General features: G+C 45.8%; 1 protein-coding gene across 1 annotated transcript; it reads right to left on the reverse strand.

Annotated features, from left to right (window-relative positions):
• Positions 1–5,011: 5,011 nt before the first annotated feature.
• On the reverse strand, positions 5,012–24,427 carry LOC117039005 (solute carrier family 22 member 6-A-like). Its single transcript, XM_033136029.1, has 10 exons — positions 23,301–24,427; positions 20,053–20,156; positions 18,275–18,429; positions 15,464–15,632; positions 14,018–14,141; positions 12,363–12,478; positions 10,009–10,223; positions 8,937–9,045; positions 7,324–7,527; positions 5,012–5,859 (listed from the first exon to the last, which is right to left on the reverse strand). Exons 1-10 carry the CDS (start codon positions 23,700–23,702, stop codon positions 5,772–5,774), a joined length of 1,686 nt encoding a protein of 561 aa, XP_032991920.1. The 5' UTR covers positions 23,703–24,427; the 3' UTR covers positions 5,012–5,771.
• Positions 24,428–25,092: the final 665 nt, after the last annotated feature.

Here is a 25,092-nt window from a genome sequence, read left to right on the forward strand (position 1 = left end):
AATGGCCGCCTTATCCATTGCTATGAAGATGCGAGATGCAATGGCCCGCAGGGAAAAGAGGTTGCGGTTGAGAAGGGGACTCGAGAACTGGATCAAAATTTTGGAAAAGAGCAACAAGCGTTTACTCTGTGTGGGTTTATTATTATTATTACGATTGCAATCCAACCCAGCAGTCCTGTTATCCTTCCATCCTTCCTCCAGCCACACAGGTGGCGTTGGACACGGGCCTTCAAAGCCAGCCTTCACAGTGCTTTATGTCAGAAACGAGAAACCAGCTGGACGGTGTGTGTTTTTTTAAAAAAAACAACAGCGCTTCCTTTAAGGAAAAAGATTCCTGCTTTCTGCCAGTATTAACAGAAAGCAAACATCTTGTCCAGGCAGCATTTCTTACCCACCAACATTTCACAGATTAAAACAGGGGTGTGCCTGTAAAAAAACAAAAACAAAAAACTTATCTTAACCCAAGATTTATTTCTATGGTGCTGCAAGGCCACAGAATGGGCCTGATTATTGCCACCTACTGGCCAGAATGATATTTCTGCTGAGTTATAATTGTTTCTAAAGCCTGGTGTCTCGCAAAAACTTCCAAAAGATCTCCAGCACTGGATAAAGGTTTTGGTCCTGGAGGACAAACTTATCATGCCCAATTCGCCGCTTTTGAATTCTGAACATTAGGTGGTAAGCGCAGGTGGCGCTGTGGGTTAAACCACAGAGCCTAGGGCTTGCCGATCAGAAGGTCGGCGGTTCAAATCCCCGCGACAGGGTGAGCTCCTGTTGCTCGGTCCCTGCTCCTGCCAACCTAGCAGTTCGAAAGCACACCAGCGCAAGTAGATAAATAGGTACCGCTCCGGCGGGAAGGTAAACGGCGTTTCCGTGCGCTGCTCTGGTTCGCCAGAAGCAGCTTAGTCATGCTCACCACATGACCTGGAAGCTGTACTTGGCCAGTAAAGTGAGATGAGTGCCGCAACCCTAGAGTCGTCTGTGACTGGACCTAATGGTCTGGGGTCCCTTTACCTTTAAATACTCGAAATAAAATAACTGATCACTGTGTTTGCAAAGAAGAGGTTCCCTTTCATCTCTGGGGGTGTTTTTTTAGACTGTTACTCTTTTGCAGGAAAGATTCAAGAGCATATGGCAAATTTATCTTTGTGCAGTCAACATGGATTAAAGTTGCTCTGTCACCCTATTGCAACAAACCGGCTTTTTAAAAATGAAAAAAAAATTAGACTTTTTGCAGTTATGGAAAGTAACTGGGAAGCACATTGAAAAGTATGGGATGAACGAATGTTTAACAGAAAGACATGTAAATACCCTGCAAGCAAGTTAGGGCGAACACAGGACAAATGCTTATTGTTGTATTAGTGCCCTTCAAACAAGTCAGAACAAATGCTCGCTAAAGACCAGTCTAAGGGCCCCTTCAGACATCCTTTTTATTCTGCATTCATGATCATTTGTGCTCATGATGGTATATCAGGGCAGTTAGACACGTCCAGTAGTTTTGAGGTAGACAAACAGCTTCATCTCCAATCAGTGCATGTCCTGTACCTTCCTGCTGAAATCCTGTAACTTTGTATAACATAAATGCCTAGGCTGCTGGTGGGATGTTCCCCACTTTTGTTGTGCTATGGTGCAGAAGTACCCTTCCAGATAGCATTAATGCATTTTCTTGGAAAGAAGGTGAGCAGAGACTGTGGTGTCTTTAGGCTATATGGTGTCATTTGCACATAACCTGAGCATTAGATGGAGGGGCTCGCGGCATCCCCGCAAATATTCCTTCTCAACAATTTTGGGGCGTCCTGGTTTTTACTTATTGAAATATGGCAACCCTAGCGGATGACATTAATTTCTGGCAGCCAAACAATGTATTTTGTGGTGTTATGTCCACCTGCTCTTCTGATGTCAGGGTGTGATCCTGCTTAGAGCTGTGAAGGGGGATCAATCCTGCTTAGCGCTAGGTCCTTGCTTTGTGCAGTGCTGTTGGTCAGGCTCTTTGGGAGCTGCACAAAGCAGCATTGGGCTAGCCCCACCCTTTCGGTCAAGCTCTGCCATCACCTGTGGCTTGCCCCAAATTTCTTCATGGGCCAAATGGGCAAGCCTGGTGGGCTAATAATAATAATAATAATATAATAATAATAATAATAATTTATTATTTATACCCCACCCATCTGGCTGAGTTTCCCCAGCCACTCTGGGTGGCTTCCAACAGAATGTTAAAATATAATATTCTATTAAACATTAAAAGCTTCCCTAAACAGGGCTGCTTTCAGATGTCTCCTAAAAGTCTGGTAGTTGTTTTTCTCTTTGACATCTGGTGGGAGGGTGTTCCACAGGGTGGGTGCCACTACCGAGAAGGCCCTCTGTCTGGTTCCCTGTAACTTGGCTTCTCACAGCGAGGGAACCGCCAGAAGGACCTCGGTGCTGGACCTCAGTGTCTGGGCAGAACGATGGGGGTGGAGACACTCCTTCAGGTATACTGGACCGAGGCTGTTTAGGACTTTAAAGGTCAGCACCAACACTTTGAATTGTGCTCGGAAACGTACTGAGAGTCAATGTAGGTCTTTCAAGACTGGTGTTATGTGGTCTCGGCGGCCACTCCCAGTCACCAGTCTAGCTGCCACATTCTGGATTAATTGTAGTTTCCAGGTCACCTTCAAAGGTAGCCCCACATAGAGCGCATTGCAGTAATCCAAGGCTGGCCCATGGCTTGGAGGCTCCCCACTCCTGATCTAGGGATACGGAAATTCACCTCAGGAGCTGAAGGCCTCTTGCCCTGCCTCAGGCAACAATACCACCTTGGTAAAGGTTGAATGCAGACCCGAACACAAAGTGTGAATGAATTTTAACATAATGTTTAAAACGAACACCACTAACACAGAGAATAATGTCCTGATGGGAAATGTAATTGTGCTGAAATAAAATGCAGAAGGAGGAACAGTTGCAGAAGTACTTCTGTCAGTTGGCAGCTTTGTTATTGTTGAATTTGAGACTAGGAAATTGAAAAGAAAGCAGTTAGCCAATATGATATTCATTAGTATGAAATCTTCTTTTTAAAGATGGGGACTTCTGTGACATTTGTCTTCCCTGCAAATGATAAAAATTGTGTGGAAAACAGACAAATCATATGGGTATTGCCATAGCTTAAGTGTAAATTACCACAGGCATTGAAACCTCCCACATGATATTGATGCTGAACCGCAACTTGTTGAACGCATAGTAAAATGTCACACGCATGGGGTCTTGATTTGGAGGCATTTATTTGTGGGTGTCTGTCAATGAATTTTCACATGTTATCTTGGTCACGTTACATTGGTCACAGGTCATTTGCCAGAAAAGCTTCCCCCCACACTTCCCAATTTCCAATATTACCATAAGTTTGACATTTGCCCATGAAACATTAGCTCTTTATGTATATTTCCACAGGTGGGGGGAAAGTTGATTTATGCCAGAGCTTTCTAAACTGTGTGTTGCGACACATTAGCGTGTCGGCTGTAGTGTGCAGTTGTGTCACGCAAATGCTCCCCGTGCTCCTCCCGGGGATGGAAGGGGGTTAGTTTAACCTCTGGTTTGCTAGTAAAACTGAAATACTATGTCATGAAACGATGCATGTCTAAAACGTGTGCCACCAGCATGAAAAGTATGGAAAGCTCTGATTATACAGGTGTAACTCGAAAAATTAGAATATCATGGGAAGGTTCATTTCTTTCAGTAATTCAACTTAAAAGGTGAAACTAATATATGAGATAGACTCATGACATGCAAAGCGAGATATGTCAAGCCTTTATTTGTCATAATTGTGATGATTGTGGCATACAACTGATGAGAACCCCAAATTAACAATTTCAGCTTTGGGGTTTTCATCAGCTGTACGCCATAATCATCACAATTATAACAAACAAAGGCTTGACATATCTCGCTTTGCATGTCATGAGTCTATCTCATATATATCTCCAGTAGCTAATGAAAACAATTGCTTTCATAAATGGAATTTTCCACAATATTCTAAATTTTTTTGAGTTTTTTTGAGTTGTACTTTTAGAGAAAACACTTATCCAAGTTACAGATAAGATTCTCGAGGTTGCAAAAGTATTGCATGGGTCACATCTTTCAAAACATAATAAAAAGAAAGCATTGAAACTACCTGTGGCATGTTTCTTGAGAATTACTGTAGGGAAGGTGAAGATAGTTAAGTGTTTAATCTTAATTGGAGTTAAATAATATAAGCTAAAACACAAAATATGATATAAAGGTTACAAATGTCACATAGGTCACCACAGAATTCTTCAGCTCCTTGAAAGATTCCATCAATGGTGTCTCTGAAAAATTATACACACCACTTGGGAAGACAGGCGAACCAATATCAGTGTACTGGAAGAAGCAAAGATCACCAGTGTTGAAGCAATGGTTCTTCAACATCAACTTCGTTGGACTGGTCATGTTGTGTGGATGGCTGATTATCGTCTTCCAAAGCAACTACTCTATTCCAAACTTAAAAAGGGAAAGTGTAATGCTGGTGGTCAACAAAAGAAGTTTAAAGACTCTCTCAAGGCAAATCTTTAAAAATGTAGTATAAACACCGACAACTGGGAAACACTGGCCTGCAGGCACTCCAGTTGGAGAACAGCCTTTACCAAAGGTGTCATGGACTTTGAAGACACTCGAACTCAGAACGCAAGGGAGGGAGGCATGCTTGGCAAATCCACACCGTGATCAACTCCCGCCCGGAAACCAATGTCCCCACTGTGGAAGGAGGTGTGGTTCCAGAACTGGCCTCCACAGTCACTTACGGACTCATTGTTAAAACCGTGTTTATGGAAGACAATCTTACTCGGCTATGAGTGATCGCCAAAGAAAAAGAAGAAAGAAAGGAAAGAAAAGAAGAAGAAGAAGAAGAAGAAGAAGAAGAAGAAGAAGAAGAAGAAGAAGAAGAAGAAGACCTTCCTCCAGAAAGCAATAATGTGCTAATATTGGGGAGGCATCACAGAATGGCATGTGGATGGCTCAGAATAAATCCACCCCTAATGTGCTTTTATTGCATCAGCAACATGTTGCAGAAAACACCCTCAAAAACAACACAAATCTGGAGGGAAGCTTAGAAGTGGTTAGTTCTGTGGACTCTCTTAAGACATGTTGAGTCTACTGGAGTCCAGTCAACCCCTCTTCACAGGGAACTCTGGGAATTGTAGCTCTGTGAGGGGAAATAGGGGTCTCCTACAACTTTCAACACCCTTAAAAATGCTGGAATTCTTTGGGGAAAGCCATGGCATCATAGTGCTTTTAATCTATGGTATGAATGTGGCCCTAGAAGGAGCAATGGTAGTTTGTTCTGTTTCTAGGTATGAGATAGGTGTAGGTTGGGACTGCTTTCGAAAATGATAAGTGGGCCCCTTAGAATGAGGGAATGCACTCTGCACGTGTTCAGAGTCACCCTCATCTTTATTGTTATTGCACTGAGTCCTCCCAGCAACTGAAAATGGGAGAGTCCTATTCCCTTTACCACCCCTGGGGTATAAAAGGAAAAAGTAAAGATCAAATTATAAGAAGCTCTCTCTCTCTCTCTCTCTCTCTCTCTCTCTCTCTCTCTCTCTCTCTCTTTTTTTTTTTAAAAGTGCATTCAAAAATGCCCAGAATCTTCCCACACCTTCATGGTTTTCCCCCTTCGTAAAGCATTCCCCAGGATTAGCTCAAAACAAGCAGTCAGCAAAGTATCGCGAAGACTTCTTTTCCCAGAATCAGGCATCAGGGGGAAATGGAAGGTTGGAGGCCTTTGTGGATCAGCAAGCCTCTTTGAACAGGGCCTTGTCTGGGCTCTGGAGCAGAATCTTCTCCTGGGCTATTTCTTCCCCTGTCTTCTTTCTGGACCTTTCAGGGGGGAAAGAAAGAAAGATCAGCTATGGGGCTGAAAGAGGCTCAGTATCTGGGACACCCAATCATGTTTAGAGCACAGAAATAAATCTGGAAGGTTTCTCTCTAATTTCAAACAAACGTAAACATTGCTATAAGGCAGGTCTTGAGAACCCCCAGATATTGGTGGCCTACATGTCCTCCAGATCTCCTGTTCATTCAGAATTAATCTTGATTTGCTCGAGCAAAATCAAGATGCTTCCAGGCAGTCGCTGTTATCGGTGTGAAATTCAGTCACCTAATCCACAAATTCAGATTGTACAATTATAGTCAATTTGGAGCTCTTCAGAAGGAAGCCCTGCTGCCCCTAAGATCAGACAGGGCCATAAAGCAGAAAGCATGGGGTGAGAATTTCAGTTTCTCCCCATTTATCATTTTTCTAATCTTACTTTCAGTCCTCCACATTTCCACACCAGTGGGTGGATGGTTTTTGTTGCCATCGTGACAATTCATCAGCATCTCAGTGCAAATTTCTCCTAATATTCTCACTTTTGTATGCAATTATACACCTTTCTGCAAAGCAATTTTTTAATGCATTAAGTGTATTTTGCACTGATATATGCATTCTTATGCACACTTCACCCTAACATGGGGGTTGGACTAGATGACCCTTGGGATCCCTTCCAACTCTAAAATTCTATGATGCTATGTGCATTTTCGCACAGCAAGACCCTAGGAAGCGTGAATTCCAAAGGACTGCTGTGCTTCAATTCTTATGGTCTTCTGGAATGTGTGAATTAGGTAAGTTCACCTTTAAATGTGAACTGAATCAGAGTTCTCCCTAACTTCAAACCCTCTGCTCCTATGATTTCAAGCCCAAGCATGAAAACTGAGCTCTGGAGTTCAGCTCCACCTTCTCTCCTCCCAGAAGGGCCAGTGTTTTGAAATCAAAAGTTGATGACTCAACACTTCCCCCTAAACCACAAAATGCCGTGCTTTTTCTTCCCTCTGTTCCACAAGGACCATGTTTCCCCTATTAACCAACCTGGACCCTGCAATCACCACCCGAGGCCCTTCACAAGAAATCTGGAGGGTGGCAACACGAGAACGGGCCTTTTCCGTGGTGGCTCCCCATTTGTGGAATACTCTCCCCGGGAGGCTTGCCTGGCACCTTCATTGCATATCTTTAGGCGCCAGGCCAAAATGTTTCTCTATAACCAGGCATTTGGCTGATTAAAGAATATACAGCCTTTTAAAAGTGTATGGGAGGGGAGGTTATTGCTTTTTGGGTTTTTTTGGTATATATTTTGTGTTCTCGTTTCGTATTTTTATGTTGTAAACCACCCACAACATTCAGACGAAGGGCAGCATATAAATGTAATTAAAAATAAGTAAATACTTTGCAACGAATAATATCTGTGTGAATATTAGTACAATGAAATAAATAAAAGTGTGTTTGCCACAAATAACAGAGTCACTTACCTGTTCTCTACTTCTTCAATGGTATCTGGAAGGGGGACATTAAGGGTTTCGGGCAGAAAGCAAGCGATGATGCCAGAAAGGATGGGAGCTGCTCCGTACATTATTGGTGGCAGGGCGGCAGAGTAGTCCTCCGTCATCTTGGCCAACGGGGCGATGATGCCTCCCACCCGGGCCATGGTGCTGCCAAAACCAAGCCCCGTCTGCCTAGGATTGGGGGGGGGGGCAGGGTAAGAAAAGCAGGCAAGAGATACGGCTGGGTCAAGGGGTCTCTGGGAAACCTCAAGAAAAAGGCACCTGCCATATGGTCGCGTGGCAGCAGTGGCACACCTCCGAGCCGTCCAGAGTCTGCCATCCTGAGGCAGCCACCTACTCATGCCCCATGGACAGGCCAGCTCCTTCTAGGAGAGGCTGAGCCAGCGCAGAGAGGAAGTGAGCAGGAAGAGCAAACACAGCCTCTTGTGCATTCGGGCTTTTTGTCACTTTGCATTTCTTAGTGCACAAAGCATTGAGCTGATGTGTAGAGATCTTTCCTAGTCTACTTACCGTATGTACTCGAGTATAAGCCGACCCGGATATAAGCCGAGGCACCTAATTCTACCCCCAAAAAACTGGGAAAACTTATTGACTTGAGTATAAGCCGGATCACCACATCACAAACCGGAGGAGGAGGGAGCAGCCCAAAAGGGCTGCTTTCAGGCTGCTCGTTCCTCCTCCGCTGCCAACAGCAGCAAAGGCGGAGGAGGAGGAACAAGCAGCCCGAAAGGGGCTGCTCGTCCCTCCGCTGCCGCCTCTGCTGCTCGCAAGAGCAGGCATAGGAGCTGCGGTTGGGAGAGGCACTGCATTCGTCCCTCTGCCGCCGCTGCCCGCCTCACTAGAGTGTAAGCCAAGGGGGGCTTTTTCAGCATTGAAAATTTGCTAGAAAAGTCGGCTTATATTCAAGAGGGCAGTAATTCAAGAGGGTTCTGGAAGCTTCTCTGTGTAAAAGAAACAAGAGGAGGTTACTGGTGTTTGGGTTATTCCTTCTGAGAAGCTGAGTACAGCCGGCTTAAACTGGTTCTGTTATCTCTTCTGTCAAGGTGATGCTGACTATAATAGTGAGGCCAGAAGGAGCCTGGGTTTCATTCTCTCTCTTTCTGTGATTTTCTGTATATAGTGTTACGGTTTTAGTCTTATTATAAGTTATTGTAGGTTTAAGTTAAGTCTGCTGCAACTGGATTTCTTGTGGACAGTGCCAAGTCCTGAATGTATTGGATTTGTGACCATTATGCTCGTTTGTCTTCAGGAGCAGTAAAGCTCTGCTGGATGAAATGCTTCTGGTCTCTCTCTCTCTCTCTCTCTCTCTCTCTCTCTCTCTCTCTCAATCCTGCAACATGTTTAAGTTTTTACTCTGCTAACTATACATTGGAATCTGCTCTGGATCAATGCTGAGTAGAATTTCAATGGCAGGTATTTATTGAGATCGTTCGATGGCACCCTAGGAGGTAGCGAGGGGCGCACCTTAGTGCCCACAGGTCCCAGGTTGGAGACCCCTGCTTCAAAGCCCCCTCCATTTCCATAGGAGCCCCAGCAGCGGGTAAACAAGGGAGAAATGGTGTTGAAAAGAAGCTCCTCACCTGACAGGCGTGGGGTAGAGTTCCGTGGTGAAAAGGAAGGTGCAGTTGAAGGCCGCTGCCAAGCACCCCTTGCCAATGACGGCCAGCGCTGTCCGGACCGTCTGCAAATCTTTGGGGGAAAGTTGGGGTGGGGCAGAGAGAGTGTGGCCTGAACAAAGTGCCCAGCTGAGGGACTCCCTCCCTCTCCCCCCATTTCTATAGGGCTGATGTGCAGGTTTGTCAAGACTGATTAACAGACTAACACATTGGCTTCTCGTTTTTTTTCCAGTCTTAAACTCGGTTCTCCACATTTCTGCAGCAATTGGCGATTTTAATTTCTATCCTAAAAAGTACCGTATATTGCGGCGTATAAGACGACCCCCGACTTTTCCAGTTAAAATATAGAGTTTGAGATATACTCAACCACAGATTTTCCAACTGGTGTATAAGACGACCCCCGACTTTTGAGAAGATTTTCCTGGATTAAAAAGTAGTCTTATACGCCAGAATATACTGTAATTCTTCAACATTTTAGTGCTGATTTCTCCTAATGAATTGGCTTGCCCGCCCACCCACCCGTCCTGCATCCATGCAAGTAAGAAGCATTGTCAGAGTTCAAGGAACACATTTGCAGCCAAAACATTCAAGGAAGATGTGGCTAGGGAGGAAGTGTGGCCCAGAAAGAGTTCCAGAGGGCCAGATAGGGAGGCCTTGAGGGCCGCATTCAGCCCCTTGGCCTGAGGTTCCTTATACCTGCTGGAAAAGATTGTGCTTCGGGTCTATAAACTTGCTGTGGCTGTAATCTTGATGCAGAGGCACCGGCACTCAATGGCTGCAGTGCTGATAATAAATCAGAATCACAGAATTGTAGAGTTGGAAGGGACCCCAAGGGTCATCTTGTGCTTTGTGAGAGTGGCAACAACATTTAGCTTTGTGCAGATCTCGGAAACGAAGGAGATCAGAGGCGCAGCATATCTGTGGGAGGTGGTGCTCTTTGGGCCTTCAGCCTGTGCCAAAATGTCTCCAGCTGGATGCCTTGCAGTGCATATAAAGGCGAAAGGTGAAGCCTGGCGGAAAGTGAGCCAACACTCACCTGTGGGCACAAAGATGTTGATGATGATGATGATGCCAGCCAGGATGAGGAAGGACGCGAGGCTGATCCTCCTCCCAATGTAGCTCATGGTAATGGTCACGATCACCTTGGCTGGGAAGTCAACGGCCCCGAAGATGACCTGGATGAGGTAGATGCTGACACCAAAATTCTGGAGGTCCATGGCCAGCCCGTAGTAGGAGAAGCTGACTGAGAACCTGACGTGAAGATAGGGACAAGGCAAGATTCAAGAAGGGGTGAGAAGACACTCCTCCTGCTCTCAACTGTCACCTGACAGCAGCCATTTCCTCAGGCTGCAGCAGAAGGGGAGATGCGAAGCAGGGTCACTTCATCAACTCTTGAGCAACCAGCTCCATTGAGCTCCTCTCCCTGGACTGTTTCATTCCCGTGGGTCATTACATTATGCAACTGTAGGAAACGGAGCCCGAATTTGCTTGCCTTCCCCTTCCCTCCTCGTCACGTTTTTGCTTTTGTCATGTCTCTTAGGCTGTAAGCCTACGGGCAGCAAATGCCTTATTTTTACTGAGCGTATGTAAGCCACTCTCGGGACCTCCTTAGCTGAATGAATGAATGAATGAATGAATGGATGAATGAATGAATAATTTATGGGATGCTTTTGGAAAAGTCTTCCTAACAGAAAACATTAACTATTTTAACAAGTCTTTTACAAATCAATCTCTAAACTGTAGCTTCCCATTTATGGCGCCCGCCCTGTGGAACACCCTCTCATCAGATGTCGAACAGATAAACAATTACACAACTTTCCGACGACATCTGAAGGCAGCCCTGTATCGGGAAGTTTTTAACGTTTTATGTCTCACGGTGTTTTTATATTCTGTTGGAAGCCACCCAGAGTGGCCAGGGCAACCCAGTTGGATGGGTGGGGTTTAAGTAATAAATTAATAATACTAATACTAATACTAATACTACTAATAATAAATTAAATGAAAGGGGAGCATTTAGTCCAGAAAGGCTTGATTTTCTTTCTCTTAAATAATCAAACAAATTCCATAAACTTTGACATTTGCATGAATCTTCGCCTTTTCCTTCCACGGAGGAGAAAGGGGTCTGTGCTCCTTTTCCCAACCAGCATTTTAGCTTCGATGACTATATTCCAAAGTTATTCCAAAGTAGCTCCTTGTTTTGCAAATCTTGGGCCTTCAGCAGGTCTTTCAAGACCTGAGCTGCTAGTTCATAGGAGAAATCTTTATAAGGCTTGTCCTGAGCAATTTTAATGCACATAAAGATTGCTCAGTCAGAGCTATTACACAGCTCAGATCTAAGGTACTGCAAGTGGATTTTGCTGGAGATGTAATAGTTCAGAGCTTTATGAACAAGAGTTGAACCAAACAATATAGTTTTCTGTTATGATGTCCCAAAGCATGCTGTATGAAGCTGCAGTTTGATAGTTTTAAAGCAGGAGTGGATAATGTTTTTCAAACCAAGGGCTGTGAACTGCCCTGAGACCTGTGGTATACACAAGCAAGTATATATAGGGCAGTATACAAATTTAACTTAATAATAATAATAATAATAATAATAATAATAATAATAATAGCTTTCCAGACAAATTTCTGGGGTCCATGTACCAGTGATGCATGGGGTCCTAGGCAAAAGTGGGCAGAGAAATGAAGGTAAATGTTGCCTTTGTGTAGTAGACTAGTTTCTGCACATGCTCAATCATACTGTCGCATCCTCCATCCAGGCAAGCAAGAAGCAAGGGCATGCTTCCAAGCCAGACCGAAACACTCTAAGAGGGTGCAAAACCAGGCTGGTAAGAGATGTGGTTCAGGAGGGAGAATCTCAAGGGTCAGATAGAAAGATTTGTAGGGTCACATCCAACCCCGGGGCTTGATGTCCCCCATTCCTATTTTACAGCAATAAATATTGGTGTCTATGCTTTGATAACCGGACGTGGGTGGCGCTGTGGTCTAAACCACTGAGCCTCTTGGGTTTGCCGATGGGAAGGTCGGCGGTTCGAATCCCCGCGACGGGGTGAGCTCCTGTTGCTCGGTCCCAGCTCCTGCCAACCTAGCAGTTCGAAAGCACGTCAAAGTGCAAGTACGGTAGATAAATAGTTACCGCTCTGGTGGGAAAGTAAAAACTGTCTGCGGACAAACGTTGGCTCCCTCGGCCAGTAAAGCGAGATGAGCGCCGCAATCCAAGAGTTGTCTGTGACTGGACTTAACTTTCAGGGGTCCTTTACCTTTATCTTTTATGCTTTGATAATGGGCCACGTTGTCAGGCACTGCCTAAACCTCCCTCTCCCTGGGTTCCCTAAGCTGGATGGAACTCTCTACTTCCTGAGTCTGCTCCGATGGTACAAGTTCTCTCACCACACTATGGAGAGGCAGCAGAAAATGTGCCGGATGGCTGGGGTGCGCACCAGGTCAGAGATGGTGTAAGAGGCCTTGGCTGTGGACAGTTCCTTCTCCATGTTAGAAAGCAGAACCTGCAGGGAGAGGAGAGAAGAAGAAGAAGAAGAAGAAGAAGAAGAAGAAGAAGAAGAAGAAGAAGAAGAAGAAGAAGAAGAAGAAGAGGAAGAGTTTGGATTTGATATCCCGCTTTATTACTACCCAAAGGAGTCTCAAAGCGGCTAACATTCTCCTTTCCCTTCCTCCTCCACAACAAACACTCTGTGAGGTGAGTGGGGCTGAGAGACTTCAAAGAAGTGTGACTAGCCCAAGGTCACCCAGCAGCTGCATGTGGAGGAGTGGAGACGCGAACCCGGTTCCCCAGATTACTAGTCTACTGCTCTTAACCACTACACCACACTGGCAGGAGGTGTAAAACAGGTGGGTGAGCTCCTGTGATGTCCTTAAGCATGGGCGTAGCCAGGATTTATTTTAGGGAGGGCAGGCATTATGTTGGGAGAGCAGAACAGACATAACTGGTGACGTAATTGGTCTGTTAGTTAAGTATTTTTATTTATTTGCTTGATTTAGGGGGGAGAGCAGCTGACCCTCTGTCCCCCCAGCTACGCCCATGCCCTTAAAACAGCCTTTCCGAGCCTGAGACCTTGAGACATAATTGGACTACAACTGCAGTGAGCCTCTGCCAGTCAGGGATGATGGGAGTTGTAGTCCAACAACATGAGGAGGGCATAAGGCTGACCTTCAACATCAGCCACTGCTCTTCCTCCTAAAAAGCACAATCAATACACAGCACAAAACTAGATTTTGGTGAGAATTTATCATGTGATTTACCCCCATGGAAATTTGGGTTAACATTAGCAAACTGGAAGTTCTAGGGCCTGTTTTACACAGGCAGCTTCAGTGAAAGCAGGAATTTTCAGGTGACCTGTTAATTGAGTATTTATCCTAATTCCCCCTACCCCCACCCCTCCCCACAAAGTTTGGCTGATTACTGAGAATTTACACTGATTTGACTGCAGGGAACTTGGTTGCTATTGTGTCAAGCAAATGTGATCCCACACCTTCCATTGTGCATTTCCTCACTGTATTCCTCATATCTCAAATAAAGTCCAAATCTGTGAGGGAAGTGAGTGTGTTGGTAAAGAGCTTCCCCTACATTACTGTGTTGTGGCTGTCTGGAGGGACACATGTGCAGAATAACACAACTAAAGCTGGGCAACCCTTCCTCCTATACACACACACACAAACCCCAGGAAGATTTGTGGTATTAAAAAGTTACAGGATTTCAGCAGCGACTTGCAGGTCAGTATGACTTGCCCCAAAAGTTTTGCAGGAGCAAATAAAAGTTGGACCGCTACGTAACTGCCACAATTCTATCAACAGGACCAAATCATCATGGATGCACAATAAAAAGGAGGTCTAGAGGAGCCCATAATCTACCGGTAACTTCTGCGTAAACTTTGTGCAAGCAAGTAAATCCTGCATATCAAGGTCACCAGGAGGCGCCCTGATTCTAGCAGGCTTTGCTCTCCAGAAGCTCCTAAGATTTCTATTTTCTACATAGATTCAGCTGGGTTTACCTGGATATGGAGAGTCCCCCCCCCAAGGCTTCATACCTCTGTAGTGATGCTGGCTCCAGCTTCCTCCTTGCCATTGACCCGGGCAACCCTCTGGAGGACCTTGACAGCTGTGCTCGCCTTTCCCGAAAGGAGCAGCCAGCGAGCTGACTCTGCAAACCACCTGTGCCAAAGAAGCCAAGCCTCGTCATCTCGGCCGACCAGTGCCAGATTTACATATAAGCTAAACAAGCTATAGCTTAGGGCCCCACTCTCTTGGGGGCCCCAAAAATTTAAATGGAAAAAACCCTTGATGTACATTTCCGAAATATAAGACAAAAAAACCAAATAAAATAAAACCTTCATGCAGCAACAGTGTTTTGTGTTGTGTAGGCTCCTATGATGTAAGTAATGGGCCCCGCCTGCTAGCCTGTCCCTAAAATATCACTGGTTTGCTCATTTCTATATATAGGGTGCCTACATTCTGCATGGACTTTGCATTCTGCATGGACTTTTCAACAATTACTTTGATAAAAATACATACTTTGTTATGTGCAAATGGCTTTAGATAACTATTAAGTCCATAAATTACCATATAGCATATATTCAACACAAAAAAACAGTGACAATGTGTTGTTGACAAAGGACAGCTGGACATATAAAGGGCCCCATTACCTTCAGTAGCTTAGGGCCTCATCAAACCTACGGTAAATCCGGCCCTGCGCCCAACAGTAAAATCCATCCACAAACCTACAGGTGGTAAAATGGAACTGAATCCTTTTGCTGTTGTTTTCTCAGGGAGGGAGAATTCAATTAAAGAAAAGAAAATAATCCTAACTTGAATTTGCTTGCAAACATTTGAATTGATCCTGTTTGCTCATTCTAATCCAGTTCTCTGTCTGTGGTCTTTTTTTAAAAAAGTTTTTATTCATTTTTCATGGTGCAGAAAACACTTCTTTGCGAAAACAATTGTTACAAAAGTAAACAACAGATGACTTGTCCTGATAAAATTACAGACTTTTGCCATGCTATGTAATAAAATTTCATTTGATTGCTCTAAAAGTTCACGCCACATTTTCTCCATGAGCGTTGGGTGTATTCCTGCCACAGTCCGAACAATTTATGTATTCAGTAAACATTTGCCATATGTTATAAAAAGAATAGGGATTCTGCTTGTCTTTTGCCACTCTGACTTGACATGTCAATTTCTCAGCCAGTTCTATTGACCATACACTGGTGTACCACAAATCAATATTAAGCCCAATGCCAGTTTTCCAACATCTGGCTATCTCCAAATGGGTGGCTGTCAATAGAAAGACTAAGAGGTCATCATTAGTGTAATCTTGAGCAGGTGAGAGCATAAGGCCCAGCACAGGACACATTTCAATTGTTTTGTTACATATATATCAAGCTTATTTATTTGAAAACAGCATTCCAGCATCTCTTCGTATCCCAACACAGCACCCCGAGCAGGAGGAGGGGTCCCACCTGAGCAGCGCAACATACCAAGAGTAGAGGAGAAAGACAAAGAAGGGAACCGAGAAAGTCAGCTGCAGCCATTGCCAGTCCGGGATGCCGTAGGCCAAGCCAGCCAGCAGGATCTGGCCCAGCGTGTACACGAAGCCAGTGACCGCAATGGTGATGGTCCGGTACTTGGTGGGAATCCACTCTACAACTGGAAGGGAAAGGGAAACACTTTCAGGTTTTTGCCTTGCCACTCACACCCGACAGGTCATCCGGCTGGGCCTTCCGGTATGAAATTTAGACCCTGCACCAGGAGTTGCCGACCTTTCTCGGGCAAGTGGTAGGTTTGGAATTCTGAGAAAGTGCCGGGGGTGCCTTTGACAAAATAGCTGCCATGCGGCCAGAGGAGGCACAGAGAACAAACCAAGTCAGTGCAAACAGAGAAACAGCAGGAAGAGAAAACAGTCTCTGCAGGTTTTAAAAAGGATATTAATTGAGATATTTCATGGGCAAGATAGGAGGTACTGGTGGGCACACTGGTGCCCATGGTCACCAGGTTGGCAACCCCTGTAATACTTGCCACCCATTTTGTACTGAACTTTCCCCATTACTGCATCAGAAGAATGGCTCATCTAGCTCAACTTTGCCATAAGGACATAGGAAGAGAGGAGAGTCCACGAGCTTCCGAGGAAGTCCGTCCCAGTGTTGAACAGCTCTTGCCGTCAGGAAGTTCCCCCTAATGTTTAATTTCAAACACAGTTGCACCATGTATTTGTATAACTGCATTATGATAGTCACAAGTTGGTTTTCAGTTCCTTCCCTAATGATCCCTTAGCATGGAATTTGCCTCTATCACAGCGGCCACACACTGGGTCAACAACTTCATTGAGCTTTCCACCAGGACCCCCAGTGTTCCAATCCCGGTCAGTCACTGCCAGTTCAGACCCCATAAGCATATATGTGAAATTAATATTTTTTTTACCCTTGTATACACTGAATTGTGTTTGCCATTTTATTGCCCATTCACTCAACTTGAGGAGGTTCTTCACAATCTCTCTTTGTTTTAATGACCCTGAACAATATAGTATCACCAGCAAGCCAGGCCACCTCACTGTTCCCCCTTAACTATAGATCACTTATGGACAAGTTTAAAAAAACAAGCACAGGTTCCAATAATGAGCCTTAGGAGACCCCACTTTCTGTATCTCTCCATCCATTTGGAGAACTTTCCATTTATTCCTACTTTTCAGCTTCCTGGTACTTAACCACTTCCTGATCCACAAAAGGGCCTCTCCTTTTATTCCATGCTGCTATGCTTTCTCAGGAGTTTTTGGTGCAGTGCCTTGTCAAAAGCTTTTTGAAAGTCTAAGTACACTGTGTCAACCGGATCACCTCTATCTATATGCTTGTTGACCCTCTCAAAGAGTGACTGTGAGACAGGACTTGTCCTTGCAGAAGCCATGCTGACTCTGCTTCAGCAAGGCTTGTTCCTCTGTATGTTTGGCTATTTTATCTTTAACCAAAATTTCCACCAGTTATCCTAGGACCAACATTAAGTGAACTGGCCCGTCATTTCCAGGTTCCCTCCTGAATCCCTTTATAAAAACTGGTGCTGCCTTAGCTACTTCTCGAATCCTCTGGTGGATCTGAGGCACCAGTTACATATTTCTGTCAAAAACCCAGCAATCTCACATTTGAGTTCTTTGAGAACTGTTGGGTGGATGCCATCCAAACCTAGCAGTTTGTCAGTTTTCATTTTGTGTATTAGGGCTAGAGCTTCACCTATTGTCATCGCTATCTGCCTCAATTGATGCTTTTGAATTATGGTGCTGGAGGAGACTCTTGAGAGTCCCATGGACTGCAAGAAGATCAAACCTATCCATTCTCAAAGAAATTAGCCCTGAGTGCTCACTAGAAGGACAGATCCTGAAGTTGAGGCTCCAGTACTTTGGCCACCTCATGAGAAGAGAAGACTCCCTAGAAAAGACCCTGATGTTGGGAAAGATGGAGGACACAAGGAGAAGGGGACGACAGAGGATGAGATGGTTGGACAGTGTTCTCGAAGCTACTAACATGAGTTTGGCCAAACTGCGAGAGGCAGTGAGGGATAGGCGTGCCTGGCGTGCTCTGGTCCATGGGGTCACGAAGAGTCGGACACGACTGAACGACTGAACAACAACATCTGCCTCAGTCCCACCAACTCCCTAGTCCAGGGGTCAGCAAACTTTTTCAGAAGGGGGCCAGTCCATTGTCCCTCAGACCTTGTGAGGGGCTGGACTATATATTTTTAAAAAATATGAACAAATTCCTATGGCCCACAAATAACCCAGAGATGCATTTTCAATAAAAGCACACATTCTACGCATGTAAAAACATGCTGATTCCCAGACCGTCCGCAGGCCAGATTTAGAAGGCGATTGGGCCGCATCCGGCCCCCGGGCATTAGTTTGGGGACCCCTGCCCTAGTCCAAGGTAGCCAACAAGATACCATCTAGGCCAGGCTTCCTCAAACTCGGCCCTCCAGATGTTTTGAGACTACAATTCCCATCATCCCTGACCACTGGTCCTGCTAGCTAGGGATCATGGGAGTTGTAGGCCAAAAACATCTGGAGGGCCAAGTTTGAGGAAGCCTGATCTAGGCCAAATGAAGCGTGTCCTGTGGCCAAATTCCTCCATTTACTTTGAGAAGTGTCCACACATTGAAGTAACACAACTGGCTGGCCTTGGTCTAGACTTCTTTGCTACTAATTATTGACAGACATATCCTCCATTAATGAATAAAATACAGAATGTTCAGATAAATCCCTACATTGCGCAAAAGTTCCCATCCAGCACCCCTAGCTCTGCTCTTACCCAAACAGGCGATGCTGAGGCCAAATCCAGAGAGCGCCATGCCGCTCAGGAACCGGAAGATGCAGTAGGAGATAAAGTTGGGCGAAAAGGCTGCACAGGTCCCCATCACTGCCATTTGCATAAACGACCAAATGAGGAGAGGCTTGCGGCCGTACCTGCAGGCACAGAGAAGCGAAAACAGCTGGAATACCAAAGCATTGGTGATGTTAGGGTGGGTGTGGCCACAGGTGGAAGTGGGCGGAGCAAAGAACGTTACCTTTGTACAGTAGGCTGATATGTACACACACTTGCAGACACCCCTCTCCATTCTCCCTCCAGGACAACTGAATTGAATTGATCCCCCATCTCTGCCTCCTACTCACAGAGGTGAGTTTTTAATGAGGTTGCCCGACAGATTCCTTGGATTGTGCCAGTTTTTAGACTGTTTTGAGTGGTACTTGCTGCGCTGGTTCAAAATGTTGACATTGTATGGGGGGAAAGATGGCTGCTGTGCATTTTACGCCATCTCACCGTGGCAACGCGGTCTGAGCATATTACACAAATCCTGACCCAATTGCACTGGCTACCCATTAATTTCTGGGCCCAATTCAAAGTGCTGGTTTTGACCTATAAATTCGTAAATGACTCAGGACCATAGTACCTCAAGGACTGCCTCTCCTCATATAAACCGACCTGTGGACTCTGCGGTCATCACCTGAGGCCCTTCATCATGTGCCCCCTCCGCAAGAGGCCCTGAGGGTGGCAACACGAGAACAGGCCTTTTCTGTGGTGGCTCCCCATTTGTGGAATGCTCTCCCCATGGAGGCTCGCCTGGCACCTTCATTATATATCTTTAGGTGCCAGGTGAAAACATTCCTCTTCTCCCAGGCCTTTGGCATTTAACTATATTTGGCCTTTTAGAAATGGGCAAGATGTTTTTAATGTATTTTTCTTCTTCCCCCCTTTGTTTTAATGTATCCATGTGGAGTTTGTGTGTGTGTGGCTGGCTGGTTGGTTGGTTGTAAGTCACTTTGGGTTGCCTTGGGGAAGATAAAGCCACTACCAGATTTACTAAATCAATAAAATGAACATCTTTTTAATCTGTAAACTGTCTGAGGGCAGGGACTGCCTTATTACCAGTCATTTAAGCAGCTCCAGGACCCTTTTCTCAGTTAAAGAGTGGGATAAAAATTGCTCCTCATAAGATATGCAAACATTTAGTTGACTAATTGACTAAGATTCCCTGGGACAGTCCTAAAGCTAATTAATAACATGGACGATATCATTTGGATTCCCCGGAACTCCATCTTGTCTCCAGCCTCCTCTCCCAACAGTGCCAACCCAGAAGCAGGCCATACCACCCAACTTGTTAATGAGCAGAAGATGCATTTCTGACTTTGCTATGCAAAGCAGCACCCTTTTACTCATTACCTGGCAGGAAGCTGTCGACCTTCCAAAGCAGAAACTTCCAAGTCAAGAGGACAATAAATTCTCCTGACCCCAACAAGCAGATAGCACAAAAGCAACATTTTGTATGAGACAGAAGGGTAGTGAATTGATAAACTCTGTTCAGAACTATTGATTGCCATGGTGTGGCTAGTAGATAGGAGCATGCTTTTTGTAAACCAATTAAAAGTGAACATAAGTTTTGAAAGAAAAAGGACTAAACCCACTCTTGGGCTCAAGGGTAGTTCAACCGTTGCCAAGATTTATTTATCTCCAACCGTTGCCAAGATTTCTTTACCTTCAAGTCTTGTTTAAGGCGTCTGTTTTATCACAAAAAAGCGAACTCAGCTTACCTATCGGACAACCCCCCAAGGACCACTGCTCCAACCAGCACGCCAGCCATGTAGATCGATTGGGCCATATCCCGAAGCTTCCGTCGCTCACAGACTAGATCCCACTGTTGTAGGAGAAGGAGACTGGGTCAGGGGAAAGAAGCTCGAGGGGAGCATCCGTGGCCACGGAACTGTGGGTTTGGGAGGGGCTAAGGCTGGCGCTGTGGATTAAAACCACAGAGCCTAGGGCTTGCCGATCAGAAGGTCGGCGGTTCGAATCCCTGCGACAGGGTGAGCTCCCATTGCTCGGTCCCTGCTCCTGCCAACCTAGCAGTTTGAAAGCACATCAAAGTGCAAGTAGATAAATGGGTACCGCTCCGGCGGAAAGGTAAACGGCATTTCCGTGTGCTACTCTGGTTCGCCAGAAGCGGCTTAGTCATGCTGGCCACATGACCCGGAAGCTGTACACCAGCTCCCTCGGCTAGTAAAGCGAGATGAGCGCCACAACCCCAGAGTCGTCCGCAACTGGACCTAATGGTCAGGGGTCCCTTTACCTTTACCTAAGGTTGCAATTGCACCCAGGATTGTTGCAGTTGCACCCTCGACAGGCAATGGGACCCTTTGCTTCTGTCCACACCCAGTGCTTAGCTCTCAAACCTGAGAAGCTAGCCTTTAGCACGTGTGTTTCTGAGCATGTGCAGAGGGCCTTTCCCTAGTTACCAAATGACAGCATACACAACAAACTTTGGTGTGCAAAGCTACCCAGATACAAGGCTGGATGAATGCTGAGTCTGGCTGGATTGCCTGCACATCTATCTGTTTTTATAAGAAGGCCTGGCAGAGCACAGAATCGCCTCCAGCACCCACCTTCCCACCCCTGCGGCTTGTTATAACATGACAAGGGTGAAGGGGGAGCTGAAGGACTAGAATGTAGGACAAAATTTTTTGCTGTCTCCTGAAAAACCAGCTGCTCCCTTGGCTCAAGATCACTGCCAGCAGCAGCGCCTGCTGGTTTTGAATTATTCTCTTCCCAGCAGGGCTGTCAATTACCACCCTGTTTATCCACCGGACGCAAACACCCCATGCAGATCCTGTTGCTGAACCCCTTATTTGCTGGAAAGTCCCAAAGGCTAACTTTCTCTCTCTCACACACCTTCTCCCTCTTCCTTGCAGGGCAGAAGTAGGGCATCAGTGGCCCTCCAGATGTTGCTAAGCTCCCATAATCCCTGATCATTGGCCATGATGGCTGGGGTTTATGGGATTTGTAGTCCAGTTGGAGGGATACGGGTGCCCCCACCACACCTAGAGGGCTCTGCAACAATTGTTCTTCCACGCTCTGGGCTGAAGGAAGCTGAAGCCCACAAAACCCTGTAAGGCGCATGCCCACAGGTTTCTCGTCCACTTACAAAAATGCATGGAGATGGCCAATTACGGATTATTATTATTCAAGATAGAGCAGAGCTTCCATGTAGAGGCGCAGTGTACCACTGAGTACGGCCTGCCCTGCTTGAGGGCTTTCCAAATGATCTGATTCCATCAGATCCAGCAGTGGAGGTTCTGGGCTGTCGCCTGCTCCAGAGTGGTGCAGTGGTGAGAGATATGGGCTGGGGCTTAGGAGAGCAGGGTTTGAATCCTCACTCAGACATGAATGACTTCACGCCAGGTGCATGTCTTTCAGCCCAGCCTTCCTCACAGGGTTGATGTGCGAATAAAAATGGGGAGGGGGGAGAACTAGGAACACCACCTTGAGCTCCTTGGAAGATGGGATATAAATGGAGTAATAAATAAAGTAACATTTGGTTCTCTGGACAGATTATATTGGGCTTGGCTCCAGATTTAAATCCTACCATCCTCATTTCTGATGCACAAATCTATCTATCTATTCCCACCCACCCACCATCTCTCTTCCCCACCTCAGTTTCCTATTTGTAAAATGAGAACAACTTCTTTCTTAATTAGATTTGCATCCCATCATTCCTCCAAGGAGCTCAAGGAAACCCATTTTAACCTTGCAACAAGCTTGTGAGGTAGGTCGGGCTGACAGACAGCAACTGGCCCAAGGCCAGAGATGAGAAGGGACCACCCGAAAAGTTTACATCAAGAGGAGAGGAGGGGAAGAGCAAAGAGTTGGACAATGGTTAAAGCAAAGCTACACAGCGACAAGTGAGGAAACAGTGAGGCTTTCAAAAGGCATTTTAAAATAATGTGGTGTACTTTATGGACAGTCTCATACCTGGAAGGCCTCTCCAAAGGAGCTCAGCAATTGACACAGAGGTGAGCCTCCAGACTACTCCTCTAGACTACAACACCCATCATTCCTGACCATTGGCCATTCTGAAGAACCTTGAAGACCTTACCCATTTCTTTAAAAGGGGGGGAGAAGCGTTGTAGCTCAGTGGTAAAGCATCTGCTTTGCATGCAAAAGGTACTGGGTTCAAATAACGTCTCTGGGGAAAGCTTGGGAAGTTCCTTGCCTGAAACCCTGGAGAGCCACAGCCAATCAGTGTGGACCATACTATGCAAGGTGGCCTGATGGCCCAACTGTGCATAAGGCACCTACATTGCTATGCTGTTATTATTGCTTTCTAAACTCCAACTAAGGATGTAAGGAGGCAGACATTTCCGTCCCATTCCATGTTCCTTGCAATCAGCAGCATTTCTGTCCTGCTGCAGCTCGGCTTCTGCTAAGACCAGTGCTATTTGTCTCACTATCTGCTGTGGCCGAAACCAACATAATAAATTGCTTAAATGGCTATACAGTATAACGAACTTCAATGCATTTCAGCAGAAGGGGGATGTCAGAAACAATGCAGAAAACAATGTAATTATTTATGTAACATTTGTGGACCGAACAAACCCAACAATAGCAATTTGCTTGCCTGATTTCCCTTCCTGACCTCGGGTGCACATGCAAAGGGTGGTGATTTCTGCTCCCTTTCCCATTCCTGGTGCAGTTATCCGAAATCCTCAGATGCAGTTCTGGGGGAACCACTCCCAGAACTGCTCAGACTAAAACCCTGCATCAGTGTTTCTCAAACTTAGGTCTGCAGCTGTTATTGGACTACAGCTGCCATCATCCCTGACCACTGGTTCTGCTAGCTAGGATGTTGGGAGTTGTAGTCCAACAACAGCTGAGGAACCCAAGTTTGAGCAACACTGCCCTCCATCCATATGTATTCATTTGACATATAACATGCTCCCTTTTCCTCCCTGCTACCTTTCAGACTTCTCCATTCCTCCAGCTAGCCTTTCCCCTCTTCCCTTCTCACCTTGCTAACAATGGTGGAAGTGTATGTGGTCCTATCATACACCCATCCATCAGCACACAGCTCAGTTTCCACCTCGGTCTGGTTTGCCTTGGTGGAATTGGAGTCCAGGAGATGCCACTGGGGGTGGACAAAACGCCGACACTTTTCCAGCTCCTCTTTGCTGTTTGTGGGGATACTGACTCTGAGCAGGTCACTGGCTTCCAGAGGCCAAGTGGTGTTGGGGTACCCACTGCTGTTGGTGGAGATGTGGATCCGGCAGTGATGTCCTGGGATGGCAGCGGTGAAGTTCTGGAGAAGGTTGTGACCTGCCATCAGCACAATGGGGATGGTCAGAAGCATGGTGTGGATGAACTGGAAGCGGCCCATGCCTCCGACTTGGTCCAGGAACTCCGCAAAAGTCATGGCGTTCCGAGAGATTCCTAGCTTTGGGGAGTTGCAGGCAGCTTGTGCAGATCGATGGAGCGATGGACAGGCAGATAGACCTTGCGAGCCCAAAAAGCAAATTCTCTCAGAGTTAAGGCAAGATTCAAAACGCTGCAGTGGAAAAATTAAGGCAGGTCAGCTTAGCAAATCTGCCGCAGCTGGAAAGATTTCGTTTAATATGAGCCTGGTTGTGACTGCAGGACCTTTGGAGGTGATGGATCTCTTGCTTGTGGAGGAGACAAACAAAATCGCCTCGCTAAAGGGAGTGTCTTAATTTACCTAATAAACAGCTTTCAACAGGACGGCGGGATCGTTTTGGGTCAAAAATGGCTCAAATTGTCTCCCCGGGAAGCTGTGGGTCTTCTGCCAGTCTGGGAATGGAGCCACACACTTGCTAGAAGTCTGTGAGTCTTCTCTTCCACACTCAACATGTGCTACTCAGGCTTCTTTTGGAGGAGATATATATATATATCCATCCCTGGGTGTTTATTCTTCAATCCTGCACTCTTTGGTGAAGGAGGAAAACTTCAGAAGCAGCCGCAGGTCAAATAATGTTCTCTTTTCACTTTTGCCAGGGAATCTTACTGGCTCTCCCCTTTACCAGGTCTCTGAGTGGATTATTTATGTAAAACAGTAAGCAGCTCACTCCAGTTAAAGTTTTACTCTTGTTTTAAGGGATTAACTAAATGTTTTAGAAAGAGAGTGGAGAGCCAGAGAGATGTGGAAGAAAGTGCAGCAACAGCCGGCAGAGATTTGTAACTGTTCTCATTTGGGGTTAGGAATGTGTCAATCATGTGCCACGACCACCCCTCAATCCCCCCCCCCAAAAGCTTGCTGGTCACTGGTCACCAAAACAGTGTAGATTGAAGATTTGCCTAACCAGGGTGTTCTTTAGAGGAATGGTTGGTGCTCTGCAGTAGTAGTAGTAGTAGCAGTAATAATAATAATAATAATAATAATAATAATAATTATTATTATTATTATTATTATTTATACCCCACCCATCTGGCTGGGTTTCCCCAGCCACTATGGGCGGCTTCCAACAGAACATTAAAATGCAATGATCTATTAAACATTAAAAGCTTCCCTAAACAGGGCTGCCTTCAGATGTCTTCTAAAAGTCTGGTAGTTGTTTTTCTCTTTGACATCTGGTGGGAAGGTGTTCCACAGGGCGGGTGCCACTACCGAGAAGGTCCTCTGCCTGGTTCCCTGTAACTTGGCTTCTCATAGCGAGGGAACCGCCAGAAGGCCCTCGGCACTGGACCTACGTGTCCAGGCAGCACGATGGGGGTGGAGACGCTCCTTCAGGTATACTGGACCAAGGCCTTTTAGGGCTTTAAAGGTAAGCACCAACACTTTGAATTGTGCT

Source organism: Lacerta agilis, chromosome 17 (genome assembly GCF_009819535.1).
Source record: "Lacerta agilis isolate rLacAgi1 chromosome 17, rLacAgi1.pri, whole genome shotgun sequence".
Lineage (NCBI taxonomy): Eukaryota > Metazoa > Chordata > Lepidosauria > Squamata > Lacertidae > Lacerta > Lacerta agilis.